Source organism: Mustelus asterias, chromosome 1, assembly GCF_964213995.1.
Source record: "Mustelus asterias chromosome 1, sMusAst1.hap1.1, whole genome shotgun sequence".
In the NCBI taxonomy this organism is placed as follows: domain Eukaryota; kingdom Metazoa; phylum Chordata; class Chondrichthyes; order Carcharhiniformes; family Triakidae; genus Mustelus; species Mustelus asterias.
The window spans coordinates 3,641,192-3,667,049 of NC_135801.1; the positions used below are offsets into that span (position 1 = coordinate 3,641,192).

Below are 25,858 nucleotides of genomic sequence, written 5' to 3' on the forward strand. Positions count from 1 at the left end.
GGCCCAGCCGGTAAAGCCCACACCCCATAAATGAATAATACAAAAATATACAGAATCAGTTTTGTGAAAATATTATTACAAATATCTTGCAATATGGTCTTTACAACAATAGTTTTAAGATGATGCATCATGAATTATACATTAAGATAAAAATAATTTATTTGTTTTAATCAATAAATATTGACAAAGTACGAATTTTGTTGTTTCTTTTCAATTTGTATCTTTCCTTTTCCAAATGCCGTCATGGATTTCAATTAGATGTTAATGTTATTGAGGCAGCAAGTTCTGAGTCTGTGAGTGAATGGGCGACAGAGGAAGTGGCTGTTCATGTAGAGAGGTTTCAGGTGAAAATTCTTATTCAGCATTTGTCTTGCAGAGTAAACTGCTGCTCGCTCCTGTCTTCACCAGAAGGTGTAAGCTAAGACTGAGCAACCAGGTATGAGCCCAGCAAACCTGGGAAGTATTTGAGGGATCTGGGAGAGAAGGTTGGAGATGGAAAATAAAGCACAATCCTTGTGTGTAAAGTATCCCTGCTTCCCCCTCAGATTGTCACTGGGCTGTCAGTGCAGAAGGCAGCCCTAACCCACAACTGGAGGACCCCACCCCATCCCCCACCCCACATGCATCCACCACCCCAGCTCCCAGCGCCCCTAAACACCATGTCATATCTATTTGTAAAACGCCAAAACCAGACTTTTGAATCTTAAAGATTTTAAACTGAGCCTCAATGAGCCTCGGAAACAATCAGCGGTTCCAGTAATGCTGACAACTTTCTGCTAAAGCACCAAAATTCATCATTTGCATGCCTCAGATTTAGTTCTCTCATCCTTGTTTTCAATTCCATCCACAACCTTTACCTTTTCCTCCTCCAGCCCCTACAACCCCCCAGCCCAGACAATGCTCCCTATCGCTGTAACCTCCTCCAGCCCCTACAACCCTCCCTATCTCTGTAACCTCCTCCAATTCCCACAACCCTCCCTACCTCTGTAATCTCCTTCCACCTTTACAACCCTCCCTATCTCCATAACCTTTTCCAGCCCTGACAACCCTCCCTATCTCCATAACCTTTTCCAGCCCTGACAACCCTCCCTATCTCCATAACCTTTTCCAGCCCTGACAACCCTCCCTATCTCCATAACCTTTTCCAGCCCTGACAACCCTCCCTATCTCCATAACCTTTTCCAGCCCTGACAACCCTCCCTATCTCCATAACCTTTTCCAGCCCTGACAACCCTCCCTATCTCCATAACCTTTTCCAGCCCTGACAACCCTCCCTATCTCCATAACCTTTTCCAGCCCTGACAACCCTCCCTATCTCTATAACCTCCTATATCCCCCACAGCTCTCTGAGGCCTCTGCAATTTTCCCAATCTAGCCTCTTTGTCCATCCTCAACTTATTTTATCCACCATGGGTGACAGTGTCTTCAGCTGTCTAGACCCTAACATCTGGAATTTCAAACATAAACCTCTCCATCTTTCTCTCTCTCGTCCTTAAAGATTTTTGTTCACCTGCCCTCACCTGTCCTCTTTGTGTGTCTCAGTGTCAAATTTCATCATCCAATTGAAGTGAGTCAGAACTTTTTTTGCACTATGGAAATAATGCAAATTGTTGCTGTATACGTCTCAGATTTCCGCAATCTTCTCCCCTCCCCGGCTCTTCCCATTCACTTCTCCTCTCGAAACAGTTTTTGTTCCTTTACCTGTTCCATTCCCATCTCCTTTGGCCTTGCACCATCATCCCTTTTGTCATTTAATCGTTCCTGATTTCCAGCCAATCACAGACCTTTCTATCTCTCCTTTCCTTGCACATTCTCCCCGTGTCTGCGTGGGTTTCCTCCGGGTGCTCCAGTTTCCTCCCACAGTCTGAAAGACGTGCTGGTTAGATGCATTGACCATGCTAAATTCTCCCTCAGTGTACCCGAACATGCGCTGGAGTGTGGCGACTAGGGGCTTTTTACAGTAATTTCATTGCAGTGTTAATGTAAGCCTACTTGTGATTAGTAAATAAACTTTACTCTCTCTGCCCCTCCCCTCCCCCTCCCCCACCTCCATTCTTGCTTAAACCTGTCACATCTCCAACATACTCCAGTTCTCCATCGACCTGAAACATTAACTCTCTCTTCCAATGTTGGGGATCAGTTCAGAATTTCCAAACTGAGATTGATTGATGGTTGCTGGGCAAGAGGTGTTCAGGGATACAGAAGCAAAGTGGACAGCTGGAGTTATCAACCATGATCTGACCGAACAGAGGGAACAGACTCAAGGAGTTCAGTAGCCTCTTTTCCCCACATTTCACCTTCTCTCTCTCAACAACTTTGGAGTGTTAAACAAAAACAGAGCTCTGTGTGGTGAACCACTGTTACTACATGTATGTGCCTGGACACACCCACGCTGCAACCTGGCCCGAGACTCCTCCCTTTCCACCTGAGACCCCTCCCTTTCCACCCAGAGTGGGGTAGTAAGGTGATGGTCCCTCCTCCTCGCCTCAGTCTAGACCAGGTCAGCTACAAGGGTGTGCTCCTGTTGTCTGTGAATAAAAGCCTATTAGTTTCCCTCACTCACTGGAGTCTTCGTGTCGTAATTGATAGTGCATCACTCTGATGAAGGGTCATCCAGACTCGAGATGCTGTCAGACTTGCTGAGATTTTCCAGCATTTCTGTTTTTTGTTTCCGATTCCAGCAGCCGCAGTATTTTGCGTTTAACTTTGGAGTGTCCCTGGGCCGATGTGGAACAGCTTTCTGTAGCATGAACACTGGGTGGGTTTTGTTTTTAAATTCAGCGAGCGAGTGACACCTGCCATGTCCTCCAGGTCAGCTAACTCACGGCACCTAGGAACCAGGCCCCAGGCCTCTCCGTTCTGCCTCACCCAGTGTGGTTTCTGGAAGAACGAGTGGGAATGAGTTCCAGCCCGGAGTGGCTGAATCTCCTTCTCCCCAGCCTGGCAATCTGTGATAAACTAACTCAACCCCCAGTCGGGAAACGAGGCTGCTGTGGGTGGACAGATTGCCGTTTGGCGGGCAGATGCAGACTCTGGTCTTTATTTAAATATTAACTTATTAAAGGTCACTGAATTGAATTAGGAACACCTCAGGGCCGCAGGATCTTACAGATGATGCTCTGAGTTGTGTGAAAATCCACTGTCTTTTCTCAGAGAGACAAGCACAGATTTCTCTTCCAGATTAATTCTTGGTGTTTCACCAAAGCGCGATGCTATCCTCCAATAAGAGCACCAGGAATTATTTTGCTGTTTGTTGCTGGCATTTCTCACAGAGAAGGTCAAACTCTTGCTGCGACCGAACATTTGCTGTACACTGCTTTGGATTTTTTGCACCTGCAAAAAAAAATAAAATCTCTGTCACAATGTTGAAGACGAAACTGTGGAAGTTTTATATCACATCCCATAGAATCCCTGCAGTGCAGAAAGAGGCCATTCAGCCCATCGAGTCTGCACTGAAAGCAATCCCACCATCCCCGCAACCCCTTGTATTTACTCTGCTAATCCCCCTGACACTAAGGGGCAATTTAGTATGGCCATTCAACCTAACCCACACATCTTTGGACTGTGGGAGGAAAAGGGAGCACCCGGAGGAAACCCACGCAGACACTGGGAGAATGTGCAGACTCCACACAGACAGTCACCCAAGGCCGGAATCAAACCCGGGTCCCTGGCGCTGAGAGGCAGCAGTGCTAACCACTGTGCCACCATGCTGCCATGATGGAGGCTGTTCAGTCCATCACACCTGGCTCGTTGTTGCCATCCCAAATCTGAATCCCACTGCCTCATTTTCTCCCGCAATCCTGCATCTCCTGTGGCTTCACCTACTTTTCCAAAACATCTTTTCCCAAGCTGCAACTATCTGCCTGAAACATTCCGTATTCCATCTCAGCAAGAAAACCTTTTCTTCTCCATACTCTCATTCAGGGGTAATTAGGGATGGGCAATGGACACTGGCCTAGCCAGCGACACCCACATCTCATGAATGAGCTAAAACAAAGCTTCACTCCCTTACTGGCCATTTTAAATGATGACCAAGTCTGCGCATCAATGAGAAATTGGCAAAAAACAAGAATGGAAAATGAACTGCATGAAACATGCTCCAATGTCCCTTTGCAATGGACTAGTAAATGAATCATTTATAATAACATTGACTTGTATTCATACAATTAGCCAGAGGCAGGTAGTAGAGGCGGGTACAATTTTGTCTCTTAAAAAGCGTTTAGATAGTTACGTGAGTAAGATGGGTATAGAGGGATATGGGCCAAACACGGGCAATTGGGACTAGCTGAGGGGTTTAAAAACAAAGGGCGGCATGGACAAGTTGGGCCGAAGGGCCTGTTTCCATGCTGTAAACCTTTATGACTCTATGACTCTAATACCAATACATCATAAGACACTTCACAAGAACAATATCGGACAAGTATTTGACACCAGGTCACTAAAGGGGCTTTAGCACAGGTGACCAAAAACTTGATCAAAAAAGTTTTCAGTGAGAAGTCTCACAACACCAGGTTAAAGTCCAACAGGTTTATTTGGAATCATGAGCTTTCGGAGCGCTGCTCCTTCATCAGGTGAGTCACTCAGCGCTCCGAAAGCTTGTGATTCCAAATAAACCTGTTGGATTTTAACCTGGTGTTGTGAGACTTTTTACTGTGCTATCCCCAGTCCAACGCCGGCATCTCCACCTCAAAAAGATTTTCAGAAGAGCCGTAAAGGCGGAGGTTTAGGGGGGGAATTCCAGAGCTTATGGTCCAGGCAACTGAAGACATGGCCACTAAGGATCGAGGAATTACAATTGGGGATACGAAAAGGGCCAGGATTAGAAGAGTGCAGAGAACTTGGAGGGTTGTAGGTCCCGTCTACTCTCTCAAGCCACTATTTTGACAAAGACCAGGGGAGCAATGTCCTCGATTCAAATTCATCCTTCAACCAACATCACTCAAAATCACTGGATTAACTGGTGACTGTGACATTGCTGTTTCTGGGAGCTTGCTATGGAAAAAATTGACAACCAACAGGTTGCTCTTGAACCACTTCAAAAGGTAATTCATTGGCCTGAAAGGTTTCTGAAGTTGTCAAAAGGCACTATATGAATGCAAGTTGTTTCTACTTTGACAAGACTCCCTGGGAATTCTCTTGTCCACCTTCTTCTGTCGGGAAAAAGATACAAAAGTCTGAGGTCACGTACCAACCGACTCAAGAACAGCTTCTTCCCTGCTGCCATCAGACGTTTGAATGGACTTACCTCGCATTAAGTTGATCTTTCTCTACACCCTAGCTATGACTGTAACGCTACATTCTGCACTCTCTCGTTTCCTTCTCTATGAAGGGTATGGTTTGTCTGTATAGCATGCAAGAAACAATACTTTTCACTGTATACTAATACATGTGACAATAATAAATCAAATCAAATCAGAATCAAAAGAGTCAGCTCCTGTAATGTGGTCTTTATTTCTTCGCTGAGCTTACCTCTTTTGACAGAAGTGATAAAGGAGAACGATGATTCCACTGAAGAGCAAACCGATACCAATTCCAATTGTGATGTAGAAGTATTGTTCGGACTGTTGTACCGTGTGAGACGATAGTATTACTAATTGCTCGCATCTCTCTCCTTCATATCCTGAATTACAACTGAAATAGCAAATATAAAGGTTTAGTCCATGTTAATTTTGAAAAGCAGAGCACCATTTACACAATTGATCTGATTTAGTCTGGGGGATATTCATCGGTACAAATCATAAGGAAGATTAGAAAAGCAGGAAGCTATCCAAACACTCAAGCAAAACTCAGTGGGATCATCACTGATCTGTATCTTACCCACATTTACCCACCATGGCATTGTAACCCTTTACCCAATAAAAACCATGCCATCTCAGTTTTGAAACTTTCACTTGACCTCCAGGGTCAGCTGGTGAGGCTGGACCAGGCTTTTATTCCCTTATATGTGAAGATGTGCTTCTTAGTCCAATCATAAGAATTTATTTCACTTCCCTCTGAACAATACTGATAGAGTCCTAGGGGTAGGAGAGCTCTATCGGACACCCATCACAGCCTGATTAGATGTCACATCTTAAACATCAAAAATGAGAAGTGAAGAAATAAATAACCTCAAACTGGAGTGGGTATGTCATTGTGAGATAGGATGTGAGTTAGCGAACCAGTGTGTTCCACAGCAGAGACAGAGAAACCGGCTCGCTAGAAACCAGCTCACTACAAACCAGCTCATTACAAACCAGCTCATTACAAACCAGCTCATTACAAACCAGCTCACTACAAACCAGCTCACTACAAACCAGCTCACTACAAACCAGCTCATTACAAACCAGCTCACTACAAACCAGCTCATTACAAACCAGCTCATTACAAACCAGCTCACTACAAACCAGCTCACTACAAACCAGCTCATTACAAACCAGCTCACTACAAACCAGCTCATTACAAACCAGCTCATTACAAACCAGCTCACTACAAACCAACTCGCTTCAAACCAGCTCACTACAAATCAGCTCATTACAAACCAGCTCACTACAAACCAGCTCATTACAAACCAGCTCATTACAAACCAGCTCACTACAAACCAACTCGCTTCAAACCAGCTCACTACAAATCAGCTCGTTACAAACCAGCTCACTACAAATCAGCTCATTACAAACCAGCTCACTACAAACCAACTCGCTTCAAACCAGCTCACTACAAATCAGCTCGTTACAAACCAGCTCACTACAAATCAGCTCATTACAAACCCAGCTCGCTACAAGTCAGCTCATTACAAACCCAGCTCACTACAAACCAGCTCATTACAAACCAGTTCATTGCAAACTGGCTCACTACAAACCAGCTCATTACAAACCGGCTCATGACATACCGGCTCTGTTTGTGGACTTGTGGCATTTCAGACAGGATCTGCAGCATTCACATTGCTTTTTGCTTCAAACACCGCACCCTAACCTTTCCAATTTGATGAAGTTCGTGGCAACGGTTTGGTCCCACAGACTGTAGAGGAATGCGAGGTGAGGGCCTGTGAATGGGTGGCACAGAGTTTCCTGAGATCTGCCCCCCATGAACTGGGTGCACAGGGTTAGCTGCCCTGAGACCTCAACCCAGAGAAGGAAAGAAGTTATATTTCTATCCTGCTTTTCACAATCTCAGCACATCCCAAAGCACTTCCCAGGTACTGAAATACTTTTAAGCTACCTTCACTGTGCATTATTGGAAATGTGGCAGTCAATTTATGCACAGCAAGATCCCACAAATGGTTATGTCATAAATCTCAGAGAATCCATTTTCAATCGTGTTAATGGAGCAATTACTATTGATCAGGACACCCAGCGGATCTTCCCCACTCTGATCTCAGTACTGGATGTGAGAGCTTTTACATCCACATGAGAGACATGGGGTTACTGTTTAACGTCTCTTTTTTAAGGCAATGGGCAGGATTTTCCAGCCATGCTCACCCCAAAACCTGAAAATCCCACCCGAGGTCAAAGGACCTTTGCTTACTCCAACACCTGCCCCCCCACCCCCGCCCCCGCCTCCCCCCACTCCCGCTCCCCCCCCCCCCCCCCGCCTGCTTCCCATGGCGGGTAGGACGGGAACGTTCCCCCACTGTCTCCAATAGAGAATAAAGGTATCATCCCTATAATGAATATTGTAAGGTATTTTCACTGAGGGTGTAGTCCAATCTGAGTGTACAGAAAACCACAGCACCAAGTACCCGAAACACCTGCTAAATATACAGTCTTATTATGAGGGGTACATAGGTGGAGTACATCGAGAGCCTTCTGTTACAAGGGGAGGTGAAAATAACTCCTTTATAACAACAGAAAATGCTGGGAAAACTCAGCAGGTCTTCAGGAGAGTCATAGAAAGGGTCGAGAGCTTCAAGCTTTGAGGTGTCCAGATCACCAACAACCTGTCCTGGTCCCCCCATGCCGACACTATAGTTAAGAAAGCCCACCAACGCCTCTACTTTCTCAGAAGGCTAAGGAAATTAGAGCTACGACTGTCACCAACTTTTACAGGTGCACCATAGAAAGCATTCTTTCTGGTTGTATCACAGCTTGGTATGGGCTTCTGCTCTGCCCAAGACTGCAAGGAACTACAAAAGGTCGTGAACGTAGCCCAATCCATCACACAAACCAGCCTCCCATCCATTGACTCTGTCTACACTTCCCGCTGCCTCGGCAAAGCAGCCAGCATAATCAAGGACCCCACGCACCCCGGACATTGTCTCTTTCACCTTCTTCCGTCGGGAAAAAGATACAAGTCTGAGGTCACGTACCAACCAACTCAAGAACAGCTTCATCCCTGCGGCTGTCAGACTTTTGAATGGACTTACCTTGCACTAAGTTGGTCTTTCTCTACACCCTAGCTATGACTATAACACTACATTCTGCACTCTCTTGTTTCCTTCTCTATGAACGGTATGTTTTGTCTGTATAGTGCGCAAGAAACAATACTTTTCACTGTAAGCTAATATGACAATGTGACAATAATAAATCAAATCAAATCAATCATATGGAGTCGAAACGTTAACTCTGTTTCTCTCTTCACAGACGCTGCCAGACCTGCTGAGTTTTTCCAGCACTTTCGGTTTTTATTTCAGATTTTCAGCATCTGCAGAGTTTTGCTTCCATCACAGCCTGCCTCTCATTTCCAGCCTCCGTGCCTGCTTTCTATCCAAACCTCTGCAGTCCGTGGGTTTTTTAAATGCAGTAGAACCTCATTCACCCATCACCCCTATACTCGCTGGCCACGTATCGATTTTAAAATTCTCAACCTTGCTTCACTCCCCCCCCCACCCCCCGTCTCAGTAACTCTCCTCCAGCCCAACCATAATCTCCGAGATCGTGTACACCCCCAATTCTTCCACATACCCAATCATCCCATCATTCAGGTGTGTCTTCACCTACCAAGGTCCTGAACTCTGGAACCAAAAGAGAAAATGCTGGAAAATCTCAGCAGGTCTGGCAGTATCTGTAAGGAGAGAAAAGTGCTGGTGTTTCGAGTCAAAGCTTTGTCAAAGGGTCATCTGGACTCGAAACACCAGCACTTTTCTCCCTTTACAGATGCTGCCAGACCTGCTGAGATTTTCCAGTGTTTTCTCTTTTGGTTTCAGATTCCAGCATCTGCAGTCATTTGCTTTTATCCTGAACCCTGGAATTCCCTCCCCAAACCTCCTGCTGCACATTTAAAATGCTCTTTATAAACTACCTCTTTGACCAATCCTGTGGTAACCTGTCCCAGTACTTCCTTTTTAAGTTTAAACTTTATTTATTAGTGTCACAAGTAGGCTTACAGTAACACTGCAATGAAGTTACTGTGAGATTCCCCTAGCCGCCACACTGCGGCGCCTGTTTGGGTACACTGAGGGAGAATTTAGCACTGCCAATGCAGCCTAACCAGCACGTCTTTCGGACTGTGGGGGGGAAACCGGAGCACCCGGACGAAACCCACGCAGACACGGGGAGAACGTGCAGACTCCGCGCAGTGACCCAAGTTGGGAATCGAACCCGGGTCCCTGGCGCTTTGAAGCAGCAGTGCTAACCACTGCGCCACTGTACTCTATGCCAAACATTTTTTAGTAACTGTCCTGTGAAGATTTTGTTTAATGTTTCAGGCACAAAATGCAAATTGAGAGGCCGCAGAAGAGATTGTACCAGGATGGTTCCAGGGCTGAGGGGAGTTAGCCACGAGGTTCCACTGGGGAATCTGGGGCTGTTCCTTTTGGAGTGGATGTTATTAAACTAGAAAGAGTACAGAAAAGATTTACTAGGATGCCAACGGGACTTGATAGTTTGAGTTATAAGGAGAGGCTGGATAGACTGGGACTTTTTTCCCTGGAGTGTAGGAGGCTTAGGGGTGATCTTATAGAGGTCTGTAAAATAATGAGGGGCATAGATCAGCTAGATAGTTACTATCTTTTCCGAAAGGTAGGGGAGTCTAAAACTAGAGAGCATAGGTTTAAGTGAGAGGGAAGAGATACAAAAGGATCTAGAGGGGCACAGAGGGTGGTGAGTGTCTGGAACAAGCTGCCAGAGGCGGCATGGACAAGTTGGGCTGAAGGGCCTGTTTCCATGCTGTAAACCTCTATGACTCTATGAAGGAGATGGAGCGGAGATTTGATCATTACGTACAAGATTGTGAGGGGTTTAGATAGGGTGGACATGGAAAACCTCTTCCCAATGGCTGATAGCACAAGGGCCAGAGTACAGAGATTGAAGGTTCTGGGCAGGAGATACGGGGTGGGGTATTTGGGGATGAACGTTTTACACAGCGGGTGGTAATAACCCGGAACTTGCTCTCTATGGAAGTAGAAACAATCAATGGTTTCAAAAGGAAATTGGATGGCTGAAGGAAATAAAGTTTCAGGGATGTAGGGGTGAGAGGGGGAATGGCTGCATAGCTCTGTCGAGAGCTGGAGTAGACTCAATGGGCTGAATGGCATCCTTCTGTGCTATTATGACTCTAACGTGTTGTTGAGGTATGCTTGTGGGGAAACCATATTGATGACCTACACTATCCCACTGCTCAACATCCATTACAATGTTCATGACTCATGGTCTAGCACTCTTACTTAAAGGATTCAATGTCTGGGGACACGAGCCTAGGATGCTTGCATGACACCAAAACATTCCTCATTCATTGGGCAGCAGGGCTGCCTCTGAATCAGATAGTGGGTTCAAACCTCACTCACTCACACACAAATCTGGCAGATATACTCATGCGATGATGAGGTAATTGTTGTTTTATCCTTCACTTGAGACACAGAACAACGCTGCACAGACGGAGGCCATTTGGCCCATTGTGCCAATACCAGATCTTTGAAAGATCTATCCAATTAGTTCCCCTCTCCCCTCTCTTTCCCCATGGCCCTGCAATTTTTTTCCTTTCCAACTAATTGTCTAGTTCCCTTTCGGAAGCTCCTATTGAATCTGCTTCCACCGCCCTTCCAAGTAACACCTTCCAGATCACAACTCGCTGCGTAGAAAACTTCTTCTCATCTCCCCCTCTGTGTCTCTGACTAATTATCTTCAATGTGTAAAGCTCAGGTTACCCACCCTTCTGCCATGAGAAACACTTTTTTATTATTTACTCTATCAAACCCCTCATCACCTTGAACAATTCTTCCCTCAGACAAACATTCCCAATGGCTCCAGTCTCTCCACATAACCGAAGCTCTGGGGCCCCCTAGGCTGGAATTTTCCAGGCATTCACACCCCACTGCTGCTGCAAGCGAGGGCAGAGAATATGGTGCTCAGCCCAATCTCCGTTCACTGCGGCGGGACTGGAAAATCATGCCGTCTTGGACAGCCAAAAAATTCAGCCCTTAATGAATCTCCTCAGCACCTTCTTCAAAGCCTTGACATCCTTCCTATATTGTGGACATAATTAGCCCATAAGATTATAAGATTGAGGAGCAGAAGTAGGCCATTTGGCCCATCGAGTCTGCTCTGCCATTCAATGAGATTATGACTGATGTGATAATCCTCAACTCCACTTTCCCGCCTTATCCCCCTAACCCTCGATTCCCTTACTGAGTAAAATCTGTCTGCCTCAGCCTTGAACATACTTAACAATCCAGCCTCTACAACCTTCCATCCATTGACTCTGTCTACACTTCCCACTGCCTTGGCAAAGCAGCCAGCATAATTAAGGACCCCACGCACCCCGGACATTCTCTCTTCCACCTTCTTCCTTCGGAAAAAGATACAAAAGTCTGAGGTCACGTACCAACCGACTCAAGAACAACTTCTTCCCTGCTGCTGTCAGACTTTTGAATGGACTTACTTTGCATTAAGTTGATCTTTCTCTACACCCTAGCTATGACTGTAACACTACATTCTGCACTCTCTCCTTTCCTTCTCTATGAATGGTATGTTTTGTCTGTACAGAGCACAAGACATAATCCTTTTCACTGTATGATAATACATGTGACAATAATAAATCAAATCAAATTCTGCAGTAAAGAATTCCAAAGATTCACTCCGTTCAGAGAGAGGAAATTCCTCCTCATCTCCATCTTGAATGGGCGACTCCTTTACTCTGAGATGATGCCCTATGGTCCCAGACTCTCCCAGAAGGGGAAACAACCTCTCAGCATTAACCCTGTCAACTCTCCAGCGACATCAATACCAATAGTCTGTGTGGTCTCTTCTGAAAGATGGACAAGTCACCCAGGTGCCTCCGCATTCCCTATAATTTCCCAGCCGTTAATTTGAAATGTGGAGCTTTGGTGTACAAATAAGGAATGCAGGAATGGCCCCATCACTGGCACTTTACTTTTGCCCCATTAAAATTAATGGACAGGAAATCACAGGACTTGTATCAATTATTGTGTGAGTGTAACTTTGGGATATAATCCCACGTAGTTTGTTGAAACTGGATATAGAGCTAAAATTTCAGGACTAAAGGGGGAGGGCAAGGGGAATGGGACTAATTGGATAGATCTTTCAAAGGGCCAGCATTGGCCCAATGAGCCGAATAGTCTCCCTTTTGTGTTGGACTTCATGGTATGGCAGTGCGACATTAACACCATTGCTGGAACATTAAATGTGTTATCAACTCACTGGAATGACAAGAACATTTTCTGTGTTGGTTTCAATCAGTTGAAATCTGAAAAGGAATGCGCAGCAAACACCAATGGTCTCTGCATTATTCCATCTCTTGAGTCACATCCTCCCCACTGCCATGGTGATTCTCAGTTTAGTTCACTGTAACCATAACAAAGAGTTTCTCCAGTCACTCAGAATAATTACAAAATCCTAGGCTCTGCTACAGAATCAAATAACACAGGAGGCCATTCAGCCCATTGTACCTGTGCCAGGAAAGAGCTAGCCAATTAATCCCACTACTCATGGTCCTTTCCCCATAACACACCCTTTTCACAAAATAATTACCTTTTGAAAATGATTGAACCTGCTTCCCCTGCTCTCTTAGGCAGCACCTTCCAGATCACAGCTACTCAATGTGGGGGAAAAAAACTCTTCTTATTCCTCCTCTGCTTCTTATCTTCAGCCTGTGGCCTCTCTGCTAATTGCCCGCCCCGCCAGTGGAAACAGTGCCCACAATTCTCCGGCCATTCACACCGATGGGATTCTCTGGTTCCGCTGCTGCGGGTTTCCTGGCAATGTGGGGTAGTTTCAGTAGGAATTCCCATTGATATCAGAAAATCCTGCCGCCAGCAAGCAGCACACCACCTCCCGCCGGTGAGAAAATCACGGAGGGTAAGCCAGAGAATCTCGCCCAGTTGCTCCTTAGTTACTCAAATAAATCCCTTCATAATTTTAAAAGCTTCTGTTAAATTTCCCTTTGACCTTCTCCACTCGAAGGAGATGAATCCCGACTTCATCAGTCTCTCCACACAACTGAAGTCATTCACCCCTGGTATCATTCTGCACTCTCTCCAAAACCTGACAGTCATTCAGCTGTGGGTCAGGACAGGGTTTTATCAAGTTTACTATCACTTCCTTTGCTTTATGTTCTATTTAAGTTCTATTTGCGTCTATTTTAGCCGTGTTAAAGTTTGAGATCACATCTGCCTATTAGAGGATGTTGAGGAGCCATGTCTTCTCCCATCTTTCTGGATAATATTCTTTTTTCCACAAACGACAAATGTAACATTAATCGGACATCCTTCACATCGCTGTTTGTGGGAAGTCGCACTGGGAATTATCCCCAGCGTTCCACTGATTGGTCAATGCAACATCAGTGACAGGTCTGTCCCATTGGCAGGTCTATCCAGGAATTCCATCAATCTTCCCAATCTTCCGCCAGACGAACAGCAAAGGAATTTCTTGCTATTAGTGAGTGCAAAATGGTGGCTTTGTTTCTAATTCTGAAGTAATGGGTTGCAGTATGAAGTAGCTTTGCGATGTTTCAGAAGAGAGTTATGAAGAAAGATTTGGAATGATGTGGGTGCGTCTCTCAGAGACCATCCAGCCCAACTTTTCCATGATGTACAGTGGTTACATAAAATGTGGGTGTAAATCTGTCAGAGCAACATTGCATTAACATTACAGCACAAAGACAGACCATTCGGCCCAACTGCTCCATGCTGGTGTTTATGCTCCACACAAAAATTCTCCCACCCCTTTCATCTCATCCTAAGACCACCTCCTTCTATTCCTTTCTCCTGCATGTGTTTATCCAATTTCCCCTTAAATGTATCTTTACCTTTCCCCTCAACCACTCCCTGTGGGACCAAGTCCCACCTTCTCCCCACTCCCTGTGGGAGTGAGTCCCACATTCTCCACACTCCCTGTGGGAATGAGTCCCACATTCTCCCCATTCCCTGTGGGAGTGAGTCCCACATTCTCCCCATTCCCCGTGGGAGTGAGTCCCACATTCTCCCCATTCCCCGTGGGAGTGAGTCCCACATTCTCCCCACTCCCTGTGGGAGTGAGTCCCACATTCTCCTCACTCCCTGTGGGAGTGAATCCCACATTCTCCCCATTCTCTGTGGGAGCGAGTCCCACATTCTCCTCACTCCCTGTGGGAGCGAGTCCCACATTCTCCCCATTCTCTGTGGGAGCGAGCCCCACATTCTCCTCACTCCCTGTGGGAGTAAGTCCCACATTCTGAAAGGCTTTGATAGGGTAAATATAAAGAAAATATTTCCAATTTGGGGGAGACCAGAACTAGGGACCAGAAGCATAAGAATTCACTCTCTTATGCTTCTGGTCCCTAGTTCTTATGAATTCTGGTCCCTAGTTCTTATGAATTCTTATGCTTCTGGTCCCTAGTTCTGGTCTCCCCCAAATTGGAAATATTTTCTCTATATTTACCCTATCAAAGCCTTTTAGATGTTGAAGATCTCTATAAAGTTACCTCTCATTCTTTGCTTGGGAGATTTAGATGCTTCTTACTCTGAAGATTGGGATTATTACTGAGTTAGTTTATTACAGTCCAGCTGTTTGGAGATTTATACACGGGGAGCATGAATTAACAAAGAAAAATCGATTTCTATCTGAAGGAAGGTAATTACAGGCTGATTTAACATAATCCAACCTGGGGGAAATATCAAGGATTAGGTGGAATACTGTTTTTACACAATGTTCAATTTTACTCTTTAACATGTCAATATCAGATGGAATTTAAATTACAGATTCTGGCCCTACACTTACGTCACCACCACGAAATTGGTATGGCCCATCTGATCATTACACATTACCATTTCATTGGCTTTTGTTGGGACAGATTCCTGCAGATGTCATCATTTGATATCCTGTCTCCATCTTCCCCACCTCACACTCCTGCCATTGGTCACTCATCATCACAACTCACCACCTCTCCACAGCCAATCAGAAAGCAACGATGTTCTTCACTGCTTCCTGTTGTTGTGTGGCTCGAAGGGCTAGCAGCATGACCTCACTGGAAAGGAATTGTGTCATGTGATCCAGGCTTAGTGTCACTTTTGCTTTTGAGCAGAAAATCCAGATAGGTCTGTTTCTGGTGACTTCAAGCTTTATATCCGTGTATATGTTTTTTTATTCATTTGTGGGACATGGACGTCGCTGGCTGGCCAGCATTTATTGCCCATATCTGTACTAACATGCCTCATCTTAATAAATGAACCCACAGCATGTTTACCCAATCCCCTACGGATGATTGATGCCTTTAAATCATTGTAAAAACCCAACATGTCATTGCATGTTACCTGACTCTCAGTCAAACAGACCTTGTTCCACCTCTTTTAAAACAATTAAAGAATCTACTTTTTCAAAAGTTCACTTTTTCAATGCTTCTCTTTCCCTTGGGCTTCTTGCTACCAACAGTATTTGGGTAATCGATCTGTAATTCTGGAGAAACCAGGAGAATCCTGATTAACCTTCTCTTCCACTAGGATGTCATCACAGAACTTTAAGGGTGATTTAAAAGAGATTGAAATTCTTGTAGACTTACACACATGTGCGATGTCTCTTCATCTGATCCTGGTCCACATGATACGTACAGTTACCATTCATACAATAACTGTGGCCACCTTCGTAACAGGATTGTCTTACTTCTAGAACCCTCGGCAGATCAGGATTTCCTGATAAACAGAGAAAATAAAGTTTAGGAATCATCAACAGCAACTTGTATTCATATGTTACCAGAGGGAAAAGTGTTTTAGCAACACGTACTCAAACAACACCACGCTAAATAAGGAGATATTACGAGAGGTGACCAAAAGCTCGGTCAAAGAAATAGGTTTTAAGGAGCATCTTAAAGAAGGAGAGAAAAGGGGAGAGAGGTTTAGGGAGGGAACTTCAATGTCTGCGCTATGGACATGTCCACCAATGGAGGCGTGATAGAAATCAGAGGCCAACGTTTGAAGGAGATGACAGACTCAGGAAGAAGGTGAGACCATGTTGGAATTTGGAAACAAGGATGAGAAGTTTAAAATCAGGTCACTATTCAACAGGGAGCCAGTGAAGCAGCTAGCACAGGGGAGATGGGTGAACAGGACTTGGGCAGAAGTTAGAAAAGGGTGCAGAGTTTTAGGTAGCCTCAGTATAGAGAAGGTAAAAGTCAGATACCTCTTTGCACACATGACTCTATTTTCAGAGAAGCTATTTTACATTTAAGTGGAAGGATTGTCTTTCCTCATGATCCGTAACATTCTAATCATAGAATTGAACAACCCAGCAGTTGGCCATTTGGCCCATTGTGCCTCTGCTGGCTTTTTCAAAGAATTATCCAATTGGTCCCACTCCCCCTACTCCTTCACTCTATCCATAGCTCTGCCATTTTTTCCTTTTCAAGTGTTCGCTGAGATCCCGTTTGAAAATCATTATTGAATTTACTTCTGCCGCCCTTTCATGGACAGCACACAGGAGAGGATAACAAAAGATCCACCAAGATTGGTGGAGTAGTGGATGAGGTGGAGGGCTGTTGTAGGCTGCAAAGAGACATAGATAGGATGCAAAGCTGGGCTGAAAAATGGCAAATGGAGTTTAACCCTGATAAATGTGAGGTGATTCATTTTGGTAGGACTAATTTAAATGTGGATTACAGGGTCAAAGGTAGGGTTCTGAAGACTGTGGAGGAACAGAAAGATCTTGGGGTTCATATCCACAGATCTCTAAAGGTTGCCACTCAAGTGGATAGAGCCATGAAGAAGGCCTATAGTGTGTTAGTTTTTATTAACAGGGGGTTGGAGTTTAAGAGCCGTGGGGTTATGCTGCAACTGTACAGGACCTTGGTGAGACCACATTTGGAATATTGTGTGCAGTTCTGGTCACCTCACTATAAGAAGGATGTGGAAGCGCTGGAAAGAGTGCAAAGGAGATTTACCAGGATGCTGCCTGGTTTGGAGGGTAGGTCTTATGAGGAAAGGTTGAGGGAGCTAGGGCTGTTCTCTCTGGAGCGGAGGAGGCTGAGGGGAGACTTAATAGAGGTTTATAAATTGATGAAGGGGATAGATAGAGTGAACGTTCAAAGACTATTTCCTCGGGTGGATGGAGCTATTACAAGGGGGCATAACTATAGGGTTCATGGTGGGAGATATAGGAAGGATATCAGAGGTAGGTTCTTTACGCAGAGAGTGGTTGGGGTGTGGAATGGACTGCCTGCAGTGATAGTGGAGTCAGACACTTTAGGAACATTTAAGCGGTTATTGGATAGGCACATGGAGCACACCAGGATGATAGGGAGTGGGATAGCTTGATCTTGGTTTCAGATAAAGCTCGGCACAACATCGTGGGCCAAAGGGCCTGTTCTGTGCTGTACTGTTCTATGTTCTATGTAAGAAGGAAGTTTTAAACTTGATTTATGAGTGTCACAAGTAGGCTTACATTAACACTGCAATGAAGTTACTGTGAAAATCCCCTAGTCACCACACTTCAGGTATACTGAGGGAGAATTTAGCATGGCCAATGCACCTAACCAGCATGTCTTTCGGACTGTGGGAGGAAACCAGAGCAACCAGAGAAAACCCACGCAGACACGGGGAGAACGTGCAAACTCAACACAGACAGTCATCCAAAGCCAGAATTGAACCCAGGTCCCTGGCTCTGTGAGGCAGCTAATCACTGTGCCACTATGCCACCTGCCTGCAGAGGCAATATAAACACTGATTCCAGTCCTTGAAGGGAACAGAATAAAGACTGATACTTTCAGTGCAGTACTGAAGGAGTGCTACTCTGTCAGAGGGGCAAACATTTGGAAACAACATTAAACCGGGGCTTCATCTGTTCACAGGTGGGTGTAAAAGCTCCCATGCATTATTTCAAAGAGCAGGGGGGAGCTCTGCCCAGTGTCCAAGCCAATATTTTGATCTCTCAATCAACATCAAAAAAATAGATTCTGTGGTCATTATCACATTGCTGTCTGAGGAGCTTGCTCTGTGCAAATTGGCTGTCACCTTACTGCACACCAAACGTATCCTTCGGGGCATCCTGCAGCAATGGATGATGTTTTATAATCAAGTTCTTTCATCATTCCTTGAGTGGGTTCCCCAGTGAGGAACAAACACTCAGCGGCCATACTGTTCAGTAAATCGTCGACTTAATAAATGGAGGAAATCAGGGAGTGTGCACCCAGAATTTCCTGTCCAATGCTCTGTACAGATGCCACACCTTGCATTGAGATCTCACTCTGGCAAACTTACGTTTTACTCTTCCATGGGATGTGACTGTAACTGACAAGAGCAGCATTCATTACCCATCCCTAATTGCCCTTGAGAAGGTGGTGGTGAGCTGCCTTCCTGAACCGTTGCAGTCCAGGTGCTGTTGAAGGTAAGTTGCAGCAGTGCATTCTTGGAGATGGAACATTTCCCTGTACTTGCTCTTTAAGAAACATTTTGCACCGTATGAAATATTTTTCCATGCCTGAGTACCTCTCACTGCTACATTGCATCATTCTTAGAACACTAGCATGTAATTAAAATGACGGAGCGTTTCTGAAGCATGAGGTGTACAGCGAAGAGAACCTTTCATCATCTCTCCAAGAGTGAAGCAAAATGTTTAAGGCAGCACACAGCCGTACTTGCAGGGTTATAATCACCAAGGAGCTCCTAGTTAGGATGTTCGCTGTGAGGTTCACTGAACAACCAGCTCCCTTGAAGGAGGGATCTGCACCCCAACAAAAGGACAATCTATTTTCTACCACTCCATTCCTTATCCCTCTCTGCAACCTCTACACCCCTCCCTCTGATATCTCTGCACTCCTCTAATTCTAGACCCTTGAGCATTCACTATTCTCATCACCCTACCATTGGCAGTTGTGTCTTTAGCTGCCTGGGCCCTAAGCTCTAGGAGGAGGTGGTGGCACTGTGGTATTGTCGCTAGACTAGTAATCCAGGAACCCAGAGTAATGCTCTGGGGCCTCGGATTCAAATATTGCCACTACAGCGGGTAAAATTTGAATTCGATAGAATCTGGAATTTAGAAAAAAGTCTAATGATGACCAACGATAACATACTGCAGATGCTGGAATCTGAAACAAAAACAGAAAATGTTGGAAAATCACAGCGGGTCTGACAGCATCTGTGGAGAGAGAATAGAGCCAACATCTCAAGTCTGGCGAAACGTTGGCTCTATTCTCTCTCCACAGATGCTGTCAGACATGTTGAGATTTTCCAGCATTTTCTGTTTGTGTTTTGGACCATGAAACCATTGTCGATTGTCGGAAAAACCTATCTGGTTCACTAATGTCCTTTAGGAAAGGAAATCTGCCGTCCTTATTGTGTCTGGCCTACATGTGACTCCAGATCCAAAGAAAAACAGTTGACTCTTAACTGCCCCTTCAGGGGCAATTAGGAATGGGCAATAAATGCTGCCCCAGCCAGCGATGGCCACATCCCATGAGCAAATTTAAAAATTCCCTCCCTAAACTTCTCTACCACTCTCCTCTCCTTTAAGATGCTCCTACCGTTCTGACCACATTTGTGGCCACCTTCTGAATATTTCTTCACATGGTTTGGCTTCATATTTGACAAGCTTTCCTGTAATGCGTTGGGCAGTTTTAGGGGCATTACAGAAAAGCAAGTTGTTATTGTTGACGTTACTCATCATTCAGGAATGCAATTAATCATAAACCATTTCTGTAAGTATCTTTAGACAACCATCAGATACTCTTGCTAGGGCTGATATTAACATGCAAAGGGTTCAGTCTGTTCTGTGTTATGTTATCGCCTGTCAGTCCCTGAGTTCAGTTTAAGATAGCGGAGGCTCCACACATCCAGTTGTTTTCCTAACAATTCTGATGAACAACTTTGATCTCTAAGGAGAATTTTTCAAGCAAGTCCTTTGATGTCCGGACACTTTCCTTTGGATCCAGCCCTAGTAGAATGTTCCCTCCTCTGCTGGCATTTCAGAGTTCTGACATTGCGGAACTATCCCCAGTGCACACTGATCAAGCAGATTGGTTCCTGTGGGTCATGTTGTATTGGGAATAATGTTGAAATTGTTCAAACTTGCACACAAAAGAAGGACTTGCATTTATGTAGCACTTGTCACCACCTTAGGACATCCCGGGGCAGCACGGTGGCACAGTGGTTAGCGCTGCTGCCTCACAGTGCCAGGGACCCGGGTTTAATTCCCAGCTTGGGTCACTGCCTGTGTGGACATTCTCCCTGTGTCTGCGTGGGTTTCCTTTGGGTGCTCCGGTTTCCTCCCACAGTCTGAAAGACGTGCTGGTTAGGGTGTATTGACTATAACAGGTGCCGGAGTGTGGCGACTAGGGGAATTTCACAGTAACTTCATTGCAGTGTTAATGTAAGCCTTATTCGTGACAGTAATAAATAAACTTCAAAAGCTCTTTACAGCCTGTGATGTAGGAAACTCTGATGTGGAGATGCTGGCGTTGAACTGGAGTAGGCACAGTAAGTAGTCTCACAACACCAGGTTAAAGTCCAACAAGTTTATCTGGCAGCACAAGCTTTCGGAGTCTCGCCCCTTCTCGCCTGAAGAAGGAGCGAGACTCCGAAAGCTTGTGCAGCCAAATAAACCTGTTGGACTTTAACCTGGTGTTGTGAAACTTCTTACTGTGTAGGAAACTCAGCAGCCAATTTGCACACAGCAAGATCTCAGACCTGGCAATGTGATCATGATCAGAGAGTTTGTTTTACAAACAAAATGCTGGAAATATTCTGCCGACCAAACAGAGGTCACTGGGCTAGAACGCTAACTGTTTCTCTCTCCCCAGATGCTGTCAGAGCTGCTGAGTATTCCAGCATTTTCCGTCTTTCTGCATCTGCAGTATTCTGCTTTTCTAGTGATGTTAACTCAAGGTTTAAATATTGGCCCAGGACACCAGAGAGGACAGCCATGCAATGCTTTGAAATAGCGCAATGGGAGCTTTCACATTCGACTGGGGGCAAATTGCATTTTACTTACATGGTATTTAAAAGATAGCACCTCTGACAATGCAGCACCCCCTGCAATACTGAGGCTGTTGGCCTAGATTTTGTGCCCAACTAACCCTAAAGTGGGATTTGAATCCATGATCTTCTGACTCACGAAAGGTGTTGGCTAACTCAGTTGGCCAGACGGCAATGCAGAATGACACATGTTCAATCTCCATACCAGCTGGGCTATTCTTGGAGGCCTGCGTCCTTGCCTTACCCAACACTTGTGGAGTGTCACCTGATGTCACCGATTATCCCTCTCCAATGGAGAGAAATGTTTTGGGCCTCTTTGCGGACTGGTACTATTGACTCAGAAGCCAGTGGGCTAATCCTCAGCGTCCACAAATGCTTGGGACCATCAAATTATGTGGCCTTTCTTAACAATTCTAGAGATACAGGGCAAGATTTTCCAGCTGCACTCACCCCAAGACTGGAAAATCCCACCTGAGGTCAACGGACCTTTGCATGATCTGTGTCCCGTCTACTATGAATCCCGTGGCGGGCGGGATGGGAAAATTCCGCCCATAGAGTTTTACAGCACAGAACGAGGCCCTTCAGCCCATCGTGTCTGTGCTGGACACCAAGCACCTATCTATTCTAATCCCATTTTCCAGGACCTTGCGAATGGTTATGAAGCTAAATTAAGTTCAAAGAAAGGGGACTTTGTGAAATAACTATATTTATTTGGCTTTTTCATCACATAAGAACATAAGAACATAAGAAATAGGAGCAGGAGTAGGCCATCTAGCCCCTCGAGCCTGCCCCGCCATTCAATAAGATCATGGCTGATCTGACGTGGATCAGTACCACTTACCCGCCTGATCCCTATAACCCTTAATTCCCTTACCGATCAGGAATCCATCCATCCGTGCTTTAAACATATTCAGCGAGGTAGCCTCCACCACCTCAGTGGGCAGAGAATTCCAGAGATTCACCACCCTCTGGGAGAAGAAGTTCCTCCTCAACTCTGTCTTAAACCGACCCCCCTTTATTTTGAGGCTGTGTCCTCTAGTTTTAACTTCCTTACTAAGTGGAAAGAATCTCTCCGCCTCCACCCTATCCAGCCCCCGCATTATCTTATAAGTCTCCATAAGATCCCCCCTCATCCTTCTAAACTCCAACGAGTACAAACCCAATCTCCTCAGCCTCTCCTCATAATCCAAACCCCTCATCTCCGGTATCAACCTGGTGAACCTTCTCTGCACTCCCTCCAATGCCAATATATCCTTCCTCATATAAGGGGACCAATACTGCACACAGTATTCCAGCTGCGGCCTCACCAATGCCCTGTACAGGTGCATCAAGACATCCCTGCTTTTATATTCTATCCCCCTCGCAATATAGGCCAACATCCCATTTGCCTTCTTGATCACCTGTTGTACCTGCAGAAATCACATGTGATTTCAAAGAATTAAAATTGTATCTGTGTAAAGCAAAAATTATGAACCTTCACGTTATTTACTCCAGACATCAAAGCAGAGTTTGTGTACAACAGTGTAAAGATTGACAGTCATTTCCAACCTACCTTTGTGTTCTCGCGTGATCGTTTCCAGGGCATCTGATGCATTTTGAGACACATTGAAAGTGTGGAGAGATTCTGTGACGGGCGGTTGGGTCAGTTCACCCGCAGCTGCAGCCAGGGCAAGAATTGCTAAAGCAAACCAAAACAATGGCATTAGCAACACACTGATACGAGGATTCTATTTGTATCCACATGGGTCTGTGTAGGTGGCAGAAATGTCTATCGCAACCCTTTTAGGCCCAACATCTTCAGCAATGGTAATGCCATTGAATGCCAAGGGAAGATGGTCAGATTCCCTCTTGTTGAAGGTGGTCATTGCCTGGCATCAATGCACTTCCTTCCATCATAAGGTCAGAGTGAGGATGTTCGCTGATGACTGCACAATGTTCAGCACCATTCACGACTCCTCAGATGCTGAAGCAGTCCATGTTCAAATGCAGCAAGACCTGGACAATATCCAGGCTTGGGCCGACAAGTGGCAAGTAACATTCGCGCCACACAAGTGCCAGGCAATGACCCTCCCCAACAAGAGAGGATCTAACCATCGCCCCTTGACATTCAATGGCATTACCATCACTAAATACCCCAATGGGGGTTTCCATTCACCAGAAACTGAACTGGACCCAGCCACGTCCTGTTGCTTGTGGATTGTCCTTGCCCAATGTGACCTGCCCAGATATGGCTCGGGGGCGAGATGGTGCCCGGTGGCAGTGCCAAATTACACCACCACCATCCCTGCTCCCATTGGCCCACAAAAACCCTGCCCCTATATTCTGAATCTGTCGCTGTGAGTGATCTATGTCTGGCATGGAACCACATTCGTAATTACCCTCCTTTAAGTAGTTTGAATAAATTGTAAAGTCCATGTCATGAAGATAATGGTTTGGTTTTCACTCCATTGATAACTTTGTATAGGTCCCAATAAAGTCATGGTCAGAGCAAGAAACTCTGGAGTACGTGGAAAGCAAGATTAATGTATTAAACACAGGTGCAAAACTCATCCATAGCAACTCAAAAAATGGCAAATCGAATCATTTATACTTTTGATTAACACTTTTACAGCAACAACAATCTGCATTTATATAACACCTTTATTGTAACAAAATGTCCCAGGGCACTTCACAGGAACAATTACAAAGCACTGACATCCAGGCACACAGGGAGATATTCGGACAGATGGTTAAAGACTTACTATGAAGAGTGTCATAAAGAAAGAGAGAGAGATAGAAAGAAAGAGCGAATATAAGAAAGACTTGCATTTATTATTCACCTTTCACTATCTCAGGATATCTCAAAGTACTTTTAATTCTTAGTTACAATGTGGTGATCTAGCCAAAGGGAACATAGGGAACTCCCACGAGCATCAATGTGAGATAGTAACAAGAACAAAGAACAAAGAAAATTACAGCACAGGAACAGGCCCTTCGGCCCTCCAAGCCTGCACCGACCATGCTGCCCGACTGAACTAAAACCCCTTACCCAAAGAACAAAGAAAATTACAGCACAGGAATGTGTTTCTACAATGTCACTAGAGGGATGAATATTAGACCCAGGGTAAACTCTCCATTGTTCACTGAAGTAGTGGGCATGGGGTCTTTAGTGACCTCCTGAGAGGGGTCTCGGTTTAACATCTCAAGTGCCTCATAGCGCCTCGAGCAGTGCAGCAATTCCTCAGCACTGCACTGGGGAATATCAGCTGAACTTTGTGTTATTCTGGGACTTGAACCCTCGGCCTTCTAACTCTACTGCAGGATTTACCTGAGGATACTCCAGCCTGCCAAGAAGCTGCCAACAATAATGCCCTTAATGCGACGCATTAATTCTGGCATCTCTTGAATATTATTACGTTTGAATTGATGATGAATATTGTAAATTATTCACAGCCACCTGTGAACTGGAGTGTACACATCCTCCCAATGAAGTATGGAATCAAATTCTCGGAACCTTAGGATGAAAGGAGTCCAATTCACCCTCTCATTCCTGCGCTGGCTTTTTGAAAAAGCTTTTCAATTCTTTCTCTGTAGTCCAGCCAGTTTCTCCTTTTGTGGTGTTTATCCAATTCCCTTTTGAAAGTTATTATTGAATCTGCTTCCACCGCCCTTTCAGACAATGCATTCCAGATCACAACTCATCAAAAGATTTTCTTCAGCTTCCCTCTGAATTCTTTTGCCAATTATCATAAATCTGTGTCCCACTGGTTACTAAGGCTCCTACCAGAGTTATTTAACTCTGTCAAACTCCTCATCTTTCCGAATGCCTCCATTAAATCTCCCCTTAACCTTCTCTGCTCTCGGGAGAACAGAACTGAAATAGCTCAGTCACTCCGGGCTGTCTAATCAGCCTGCGATCGCATTTCCAAATGTACATGATGTTGTTCACATCAGAGGCACCCAGCCTCACACCAGGAGCAGCCCCTCTGCCTTAAAGTACAAACCTGGGATTAAATCCCTTCATTTTTGCCCTGCGACAGGATGAGAAGGTCTCCACATCTCTGAACACTGTCGACCTCTCCCTCACAGACTGAAGCATTGACAGTGGGCTGGATTTCAGACTAACACAACTCATTTTGATACAACATTGATGCACCTTTAAAAGTTCTTGAGCGAGATGATCAGAAACAGAGAAGTCTATTTTAATTCATTTCCAAAATGTGGGCGTCGCTGGCTGGGCCAGCATTTATTGCCCATCCCTAACTGCCCTCCATTCCAGAGACAATATGAGAGTCAGCCACATTACTGTGGATCTAACTGAACTGCAATAGCACATTAGCCTTACCGTTTATTATGAAGATAGGTACACCTGTGATAGATTTCATCCTGGAGACCTTGCAGAGTCTTACCCACTCACTTTCACTGCAGTCTGTAGAATGTTCCTGGCCTGGGTGTTGTGCTGCTACTTGCTGCTGTGCTCTTTATACACACACCTTGTCAGGGCAACATTAACTGGGATGATGTCAAACCAATAGAAACACAACATGGCCCGAGTCCAGAGCCAGAGGCAAGATA

General features: G+C 45.2%; 1 protein-coding gene across 1 annotated transcript; it reads right to left on the reverse strand.

Annotated features, from left to right (window-relative positions):
• On the reverse strand, nt 1-25,782 carry LOC144488110 (epigen-like). Its single transcript, XM_078206167.1, has 5 exons — nt 25,629-25,782; nt 22,857-22,982; nt 15,904-16,033; nt 5,470-5,631; nt 1-3,333 (listed from the first exon to the last, which is right to left on the reverse strand). The coding sequence occupies exons 1-5, from the start codon at nt 25,666-25,668 to the stop codon at nt 3,279-3,281; spliced, it is 513 nt and encodes a 170-aa protein (XP_078062293.1). The 5' UTR covers nt 25,669-25,782; the 3' UTR covers nt 1-3,278.
• Between the last annotated feature and the right edge of the window lie 76 nt (nt 25,783-25,858).